At 40.5% G+C, this 9,768-nt stretch overlaps 1 protein-coding gene across 1 annotated transcript in view; it reads right to left on the bottom strand.

Moving 5' to 3' along the window:
• Window positions 1–9,768, bottom strand: part of Ipo7 (importin 7) — a gene marked incomplete in the record, with an annotated part of 55,824 nt that overhangs the window by 29,827 nt on the left and 16,229 nt on the right. Inside the window, 3 exon segments of the mRNA XM_008853453.3 lie at window positions 597–753; window positions 6,947–7,105; window positions 8,989–9,142. Of these exon segments, the coding sequence (XP_008851675.1) occupies window positions 597–753; window positions 6,947–7,105; window positions 8,989–9,142 (470 nt within the window).

The raw sequence follows: 9,768 nt of genomic DNA, 5'->3' as shown, positions 1-9,768 counted from the left end.
GAGGCCAGCGTGGCCTACGAAACACTATCTCAAGCAAACAAATGAGAAGTTCTATAAGCAATATCATTTGACAGATAATATAGACTCAACCATTTCCTTAGTAAGTAAGCTTTTTATCACAGAAAAATTTAGAACAGTAGAAAGAAATATAATGCCCCATTACTAGGTGCTAGTCAAACCTATAGAAAAAACACAACACCTAGGTGTTGGTGGCACAAGCCTTTAATCCCACCATGTGGGAGGTAGAGGCAAGCAGATCCCTGTGAGTTCAAGGCCAGCCTGGTCTAGATAGTGAGTTCCAGGCCTACTGGAACTACAAGGAGAACCTGTCTCAAAAAAACACAAAACAGGGGTTGGAGAGATAGCTCAGCGGTTAAGAACACTGGTTGTTCTTGCAGAAGACCTGGGTTCGAATCCCAGCACCAACATGGCAGCTAACAATTGTCCATAACTCCAGTCCCAGGGTATCTGACAACCTCTCCTGACCTCTAAGGGCACTGCACGACATGGGTGCACTTACCTACATGCAGGCAATACACGCATACACAAAAAAGTAAAAGTAAAAAAAAACCAACAAAACAGTAACAACAAAATACCTGAACTAGTGCATAGAAAATCTTGAATATCTGTTTTTGGATAAGGACAGACTGGTCAGACTGATCAGAAAGCAGCTGGATAAATCGATCCTTCAGAACTGGCAGGAAATGCTGCATTGCTGCTACCAATGGACTTCGTTCTTCTGGTTTCTTGTACCTACAGGTAGAAATACAAACTAATTCTGTTAGAATGTATTTCCATAACTGACAGATATAAACTACCTGCTTGTTCATACAGATAAGTAACTGTTTCTAATCAATTTAGCAAAAACAAAAACAAAAAACAACTTATTCTAGAATAAAAACAATAAACAAGCTTTTTGGCAAAATGAAGCCAAGTGAGGGAAGCTCCTGTCCCTCCCAAAGCTTAAGTCAAACCGCCAAGGCAGTGCTAAATGGAGTCCTCAGCCCGAAGATCCCTGTATCACCCAACTTCTGGCAGCCCAGATACGGTGACACAAGAGGCAATCAAAATACCCTCGTAAGAGCATGCCCAAGACAAGCTTCACCACGAGTCATCAAGTTCCCCCTGAGCCATGAAGAATGCAAAAGACAATGACAACTGTGTCCACTGTTGATGTCAATGTTAACAGGCACTAGATAAACAAGCTGACACTGATGTGGCCAAGTTGACATCCTGATCAGGCCTAACAGAAGAAGGTGTCTTATGTTCAACTGGCTCCTAATTATGTTTTGGATGTTGGGGAAAAAAAAAAAAAAAAACCTGGGATATTTACACTGAGTCTAACTGGCCAATTCTATCTGTATTTTTTTAAAACATTAAAAAATTTTAACAAAAAAGCTACAAGTAAAAACTTCAAGAAGTAGGATATCTACTATATACTCAACATTTATCATGTGATCAGTAATATCCAAGGCCCCCATTAGGATTATCACTTTGACAGCTAAAGGCAACTTTCCCCAGCTACACATGTAGGTACAAGCCCAAATGGTTGGGATCCAGGATCTGAGTCTGCTCCTGGTAGCTTTACTATGCAGTCTCTAATTGTGAAAGACACAAATAAGAAGCTAAAATAGAGAAGTCATTTAACAGCAGCAATGGATAAATAGAAATCTGCTTTGCATTACTAGGCTTAAGTGAGTCACATACTAGTACATTTTGTCTAAAAACATTAAAAACTGGGGCTGGAGAGATGGCTCAGCAGTCAAGATCTCACCGAAGACCCAGGTTCAGTTCCCAGCAACCACATGGATGCTAACAACAGTCTGTAACTCCAGTTTCAGGGGAGCTAAGACCCTCTTCTGCCCCCTACAGCCATTGCAAGCATGTGGTACACTTACATACATAAAGCCAAATACTCATAGACGTTAAATAAATAAATAAATAACAGAACTGTAACAGTCACTACTTCTCTGTTTTGGAATAAGTGATTAAATAGTTGCAATTATGATAGAAGATTACATTTTGATATATTGATGTATCTCCCCTTAAGTGGAAATATACATAAGAATTGATTGTCCTAATATAATTTCAGTTTAGACCTGGGCTAGGTTCCCAGCACCCACACTGCAGCTCATATCCATCTGTTACTCCAGTTCCAGATCCATACCCTCCTCTGGACACCGAGGGCACCAGACATGCACATGGTACATATACATGCATACATGGAGACAAACACTCATGGATTCCTAGGCCAGGTGTGGTGGTGCATGGTAGTGGACAGCTGTAATGTCTGTACTCCAAGGCTAAGGCAGAAGGATGAAGTAATCAATCTGAGACACATAGGGAGAAAATGACCAAAAAAACTCATATATTTTATCTTACAGTGTTTAAAAAAGGCAAATATAAAAAATACTGAGAGGACTGAGACAGCTGAACCTGCTTGCTGTGCAAGATGAGGACCTGAATTCATCATAAAAAGCCAGGCACAGACCTAAGCAAGATGAGGACCTGAATTCATCATAAAAAGCCAGGCACAGACCTAAATAAATAAATAAATAAATAAACTCATGGATTCCTAGGCCAGGTGTGGTGGTGCATGGTAGTGGACAGCTGTAATGTCTGTACTCCAAGGCTAAGGCAGAAGGATGAAGTAATCAATCTGAGACACATAGGGAGAAAATGACCAAAAAAACTCATATATTTTATCTTACAGTGTTTAAAAAAGGCAAATATAAAAAATACTGAGAGGACTGAGACAGCTGAACCTGCTTGCTGTGCAAGATGAGGACCTGAATTCATCATAAAAAGCCAGGCACAGACCTAAGCAAGATGAGGACCTGAATTCATCATAAAAAGCCAGGCACAGACCTAAATAAATAAATAAATAAATAAATACATACATACATACATACATACATAAATACCCTAGTTCTTCCTTGCCAGTCTAGCTGAGTCAGCACTCTTGCCTCAAAAAGTAATGTGAAGGCCCAGCAGATGGTTCAGCAGGAAAGAGTGCTTGTCACCAAATTTGATGACCTGAGCTCAGTCCCTGGAACCCACATGACGAAGAGAGAATGATTTCCACAAGCTGTTCTGTGATGTCCATGTGTACGTACACACATACCCTCTAAATAAATGTACAAAAAAAAAAAAGGATGGGGAATGAAGGCACCCAATGTCATCCTATCCTCTACACCCACACAAGTGGGAAAAATGAAATTAGACTACAATGCAACATGGCTATTAACTTTAAGCATTTTATCTAAAAGACTGAAAAATTATACCTAGCATACATCAAAGAAGATTATAAGCTGGTAAGATGGCTCAGTGGGTAAGAATACTTGTTGTGCAGGCCTGACAACCTGGGTTCCATCTGTGGGATCCAAGGTGGAAGGAGAGAAAAAAAGACTTAAAAATTGTCCTCTGACCTCTACACATAGGCTGTGACCCACATACATACGTACCGCACGCATTATTAATATTTTTCAAAAAAAACTCACCAGTCATAAAAGAAAGCCATGTAATAGGGGCTGGGGCGATGGCACAGTGCATAAGAGGGCTGGCTGCATAAGCATAAGCATGAGCATGAACAAGAGCAAGAGCAAGAGCAAGAGGATCTGAATTTGGACCCCAGCACCCACATAAAAAGAAAAAGGCAGAGGGGGCCTCACACACATATTCACAGGGCTGTGGAGCATGGAGAAAAGAGAAAAACGGGCTTTCTGAATGTCAGCTTAGCTCTAGGCTAAATGAGAGGCCCTGTCTAAAGGGAATAAGGTATACAGTGGTAGAGCAGGACACCAGAATTCCTTCTCCCCCTTCAGCATATGTGCACAGGCATGTGTACCTGTATGCTGAATACCAGGTACATAGCACGATGAGACAGACAGACAGACAGACACACAAACACACACACACACACATACACACACACACACACACACACACACAGAGAGAGAGAGAGAGAGAAAGCCATGTGAACTCTCCAGATTGACTACATACACTACAGACAAAATTTCCTCCTACTAGTAAAGGTGAGAACTATATTATGTGCCTTTGATCCATTTATCCAGCCCAAGTGGTTACCTATAGTTAACTGTCTAAAGACTCATTTCATGGTAGAATTTCTTTTCTCCATCTCACTAACTGCACTGAACAATAGACTAGAATTTGGTTAACACTAGTCAATCTAAACTAATGAAAATTAAAGCAATTTATGGTATTAAATGAAGTATTACTTAGTTGGGTGTGGTGACGCAGGCCTTTGCAGATCTCTGAGTTTGAGGCCACCCTGGTCTACACAGAGTTCCAGGCCAGCTGGGGCTACAGGGAGACCCTGTCTCAAAAAGACCAAAGGAAAAAAAATACAGTATTATGCTATAAGACCCAAAAGTTCCTGAAAGTGTGACAATAAAAAGCTTATTAACTGTATCAAATTGATAAAACATAAGAAATCCTAACTACAAGTCCATCACTTTTTTTAAAAAGCTAGTTTCCACAGGGAGTGGTGGTGCACACCTTTAATCCCAGCAGAGGCAGGTGGGTCTCTGTGAGTTCGATGCCAGCCTGGTCTACAGAGTGAGTTCCAGGACAGCTGTGAAAACCCTTTTAAAAAAAAAAAAAAAAAAAAAAAAAAAAAAAAAAAAAAAGCTAGTTTCCTAAATATCTTAAAAAAAAAAACCCCCAAAAAACACATCCAAATTTTCCAGTGTGCTAAAACAATTTAGTTGGTAGAGTACTTACAAACATGAGGACCTGGGCTTGAACCCCAGCATCATATAAACCAGGTATAGTGGTACCCAGTCCTCAGGAGGCAGAAGCAAGAGAATCAAAGTTGAAGATCATTGTCTACTACACATAGGGAATTCAAGGCCAGCCTGAGTTATAGACCCTGTCCCAATTTACCAGTCCCAAACCACTATCCCTAACATTGCACCACAAACTGTTCATACCATTAGTTGCTCTCCTTACTATCAGCTTCTCATTGCTGCCTCTGTACCTTCTTTCATGTTTGCTCACATTATTCAGTGAGGAGTGAGATACATCTTTGTCAAATGTTCCTTTTGTTCTCCTTCATAAATAAGCATTTCCTGGGGATCTATGCTTCTGAAGGCCATCAAATTCTAATTTCTTCATCAATTTTCACAGAATTGCTTCAAGGCACACAGATCCCTTGTAAGTACCTTGTGCTCCACAAACACTGATTGAAAATAAACAGAAATTCCAATATTGTAGTAACCTCTCTCATTTAAAATCCATCACATTCTCTCCTGCTAAGATTCTAAGAGAGACGTGAGCCTCCTCAATGACACTGCCAACTTACTGTTATTCTTATTCTCTCTGGGTTTCGTCACTCACTTACCAGAACTATAAATGGCACTCTGACAGAAGCTGGAGGAACAGCTGGAACATTCCTTAGCAGGAAGATGGGTAGCTGGTGGGGACACAAGAAAACACCAGTACCAAGGCTGTAAATGGTGTATTTCTCTCCTACTCAGAACAGCACCAGTTCTTTGAAATAGGATGCTGAAAGGGTATCGGAGGCAAACTCCAAATCCCAGAACTAGAGGGCTCATAGCAGCATCTGTCTAGCTGTTAGGAATGAGGTCAAGGCACTACTATAGTATTAGTCCTCCTTTTGATCTCCTTCTAATTTTTCCATACCAAACTTACATGTGCCTACCAATTTCAGTACTTCCATGGCATGCCTGAACAAAACCTCTTCACCACAGGGCCCACTACTCTTAATACTATATTCTTCAACTTCCAAGTCTAGATTTTTTTTCTTGCTTATCCTAGGCTCCAAATCTAAAATAATTCTTTGGCTTAAAATCTTTCTTACTGATGAATTATATGAACCATAATTCATTCAAATATGCAAGAAATTAAGTAGGTGAATGTGAATCTCTCAAATACATTGATTAAAAAAAACCATGATGGCACATGTCTATATCTTAGGAGGTAGATGAAGGAGGATCAGGAGCAGGAGGATCAGCAGTTCAAGGTCATCCTTGGCTACACAGTGGGTTCAAGGTCAGTCTGGGATACATGAGATCTTATGTCAAAACAATAAAAATAAAAAATTCCAACATGGTGCTGGAGAGATGGCTCAGCCGTTAAAAGCACTGGCTCTTGCAAAGGACCCAGGTTCAAATCCCAGCACTCACATAGTGGCTAACAACTGTCCTTAACTCAAGTTCCAGGAGATTCAACACTCTCTTCTGGCCTCTCGACCACTGCATGACACGGGTGCAACTCATACACTCAGGCAATGCACTCATACACATAAATAAATTCCAAAATATTCCAACACATTCCTCAAAGTATTAGAAAGTTGCTTCATGAAGTTTATCAAAATCCAAATGAAGGTGGACATTTATATAAGACAGAATAAAGTGTTCTATTACTTAATGTATTCTAATTATCCTCTCTCTGTCTCTCTCTCACACACACACACATACACACACACAAATCCTTCTTCAAAGGCATGTTTTCAGTAGGTTCTAGGGAATCCCAACTTTAAAGATACTTTTTGAAAAGCTAAAGACACAATAATTAAGAGGAGGATGGGGACCAAAAGGGTGAAGCACAGGAGTTTCTCAGTAGAATCAACAGAAGAAATTGCAGGACAAGAATAAGAATCTTGGGTCTGAGGGTTGGCTTGGCAGGTGGGTGTGTCTGCCATTAACTAAGTCAGGACCCAGATTCCGGGGAACCTTTTTGGTAGGAGGAAGAGTTCTGACTTTCCCAGCTTGTCATCTGGTCTTCACTTGAGTGCTGTGTTGCTCACACACAAGATAGTAAGTGCAATAAAAAAGAAAAAAGTATTAGCATATAGTTAACTAAATTTCTTACTTATCCCAAATGTAATTTCACAAGTTCAAATTTGCTTTAATTTTCACAATTATTCAAAAAAAAGTCCATAGGAATTAGGAGGGACACTTACTCATAATTTTTCACAAGCTGATAAAGGCAAAGAAGAATTCCCAGCCAACAAGCACTGTTATCAGACTGAAGATAAAAGCCAATCTTGTCCACAATGGCAGTCCAGCGGCTTGGATAGTCATGCTTGATGATATGATGAATGCATGTAGTAAGCTGTACCCTGAAAGTCAAATATCAACAGTAAGGAAAAAGAAACATTAACATGTCACGAACTCTAAGGAAAATTTCAAAAAAATCTATTTGGTATCTGAATTCACATAAAATGAAGATAATTCAAAACAACTCACCCAGCAACAACTACCTCTTCTTACCAATTTAAAAGAAACCTAACAGTAAGCCAAAATTGACTGCACATACATATAATCCCAGCAAGAGGTAGCAACTGCAAGATCATGAAATGTAGTCAAGGATAGCCTGACGTACATAACAATACCTAGTCAAAACAAACCAACACAGCCCAAAAAAAACACATTTTTTTTTTCATTGTAGAAACAATCATGTTTAAGAACATCAACTGTATATTCATTAAAATACAGGCATGGAGGGATTAGAGAGATGGTTCAGCAGTTAAAAGCACTTGCTGCTCTTGCAGAGGACCAAATTTTGGTTTTCGGTACCACATGGCAGCTCACACAACCACCTGTAACTCTGGCACCAGAGGACAGAAACTCTTCTGGCCTCCACAGACACTGCACACAAGTAGTAAACATATACAAGCAGGCAAACACATATAAAAAAATGTCAAAATTGAGCCAGGTGCAAGCAGATCTGAGATTGAGGCCATCCTGATCTATACAGTGAGTTCCAGGCCAGCTGCGGCTACAGGGAGACCCTGTTTCAAAAGGAGAAGAAAAAAAATAAATAAAAAATAAAAATTTTTAAAGAAACAGGCATGGTGGCTCATATTAACTACTCAAGAGGTTGAAGCATGAGAACTGCCGAGAGTTCAAGGCTATCCTTGACTACCTAGCAAGCACCAGGCCAATCATGACTACTAATAAGACCCTGTACCAAAAAAACAAAGAGTACAGGGATGGAAAGATGACTCTGTCAGTAAAGGGCCTGCTGTGCAAGCAAGCACAGAGGACCTGAGTTTGAACCTCCAGAACCCATGAAAAAAGTCAGGTGCCACAGTGGACATCTGCAATCTCAGTGCTAGGGAGGTGGAGACAGCTTGCTGCCTAGCCAATCTAGTCAAGGCAGTGAGCTCCAGATTCAGTAAGAGACTATCTCAAAAAGTAAGGTAGAAAGGCAACATCATCTTCTGGCCTTCACACATTCATGTACATATATGCAGGATCACCAACACACACAATTTAAAAACAATAAATTTCCAAAATTCTTTTTTAAAAATATTTATTATTTTTATTTTATGTGTATGAGTGTACTGCCTGCATGTATGTGAGTGCAACCATGTCATGCAATGCCACAGTTCAGAAGAGGGCTTCGGATCCCCCTGGAACTGGAGTTAAGGACGGTTCATAGCCACCATGTGGGTGCTGGGAATAGAACCCAGGTCCTCTGTAAGAGCAGTCAACACTCTTAACTACTGGGCCATCTCTCCAGCCCTGAATTTGCAAAATTCTTTAAAAACAGCTGGGCATGGAGGCACTCTGGAGGCAGAGGCAGACAGATCTCTATAAAATTAAGGCCAGTTGGAGTCCTTGTCTCAAAAACACCAAAAACATAAACAAAATACTCCACAAAAAAACAGTAGGTTAGGCCAGGCATGGTGGCGCACGCCTTTAATCCCAGCACTTGGGAGGCAGAGGCAGGCAGATCTCTGTCAGTTCAAGGCCAGTCTGGTCTACATAGTACATTCCAGGTCAGCTGGGGCTACAGGGAAACCCTGTCTTCCCAGAGTGGAAGAAAACGTTCACCAGCTACACATCTGACAGACAGTTAATAAAAAAAAAAAAAAACCAAAACCAAAAACCAAAAACCAAAAACAAACCCAGTAGGTAGTATGTTCTGAAAAGGAAGCTAAAAATCCATACACATGCACAAAGTGTCTATGACACTGTTTAATTTTAATATACATACCTGATGAGCTCAGGTGAATGGATAATGGCTTCTACAATATTTTCTCGAATGCAATGTCGATCTTCTTCTGGAATAGTGTATGGGGATATATCCCCTGGTGTGGCTTCACGATCAGGCCAATACTGTGTTATCATATTTTTCAAATAAATAACACCTAAAATATAGATCAGTTTCATAAGAGTGCTTACTGTAGAAGCTGTGAGACTATCCCTTGTATCATTATAAGGAAGGGTACCCTTTTGTAAACAAAGTCAATTATTTCAAGTCAATAATCAAAACAAGATTTCAGCATTCAATTGCAGGCATCACCCACAAAATTATTAAATACATGGCCTAAGAGAATCCAGCAAGTAAAAATACTGTATCAAGGCCGGGAGTGGTGGCGCACACCTTTCATCCCAACACTTGGGAGGCAGAGTCAGGCGGATCTTTGTGAGTTTGAGGCCAGCCTGGTCTACATAGCGAGTTCCAGGACAGCTGGGGCTACAAGGAGACCCTGTCTCAAAAAGAAAAAAAAAAAAAAAAAAAGCCTATATCAAAGCTGGGCTTGGTGTCACACACCTTTAGTCCCGGCACTGGGGAGGCAGAGGCAGGGGAATCTCTGTAAGTTCAAGGCCAGCCTGGTCTACACAGTAAGTTCCATGACAGCTGGTGCTACAAAAACAACAACAACAAAAAACCTATATCAAAATTGTTTTGAAAGTGGTGCAAACCTTCAATCCCAGCACTCAGGAGAGGCAGAGGCAGACAGGCAGATCTCTGAGTAAATCCCTAATGACC

Source organism: Nannospalax galili, unplaced genomic scaffold (genome assembly GCF_000622305.1).
Source record: "Nannospalax galili isolate Female #2095 unplaced genomic scaffold, S.galili_v1.0 scaffold44, whole genome shotgun sequence".
Classification (NCBI taxonomy): Eukaryota; Metazoa; Chordata; class Mammalia; order Rodentia; family Spalacidae; genus Nannospalax; species Nannospalax galili.
This window is presented reverse-complemented; position numbering and strand designations above follow the sequence as displayed.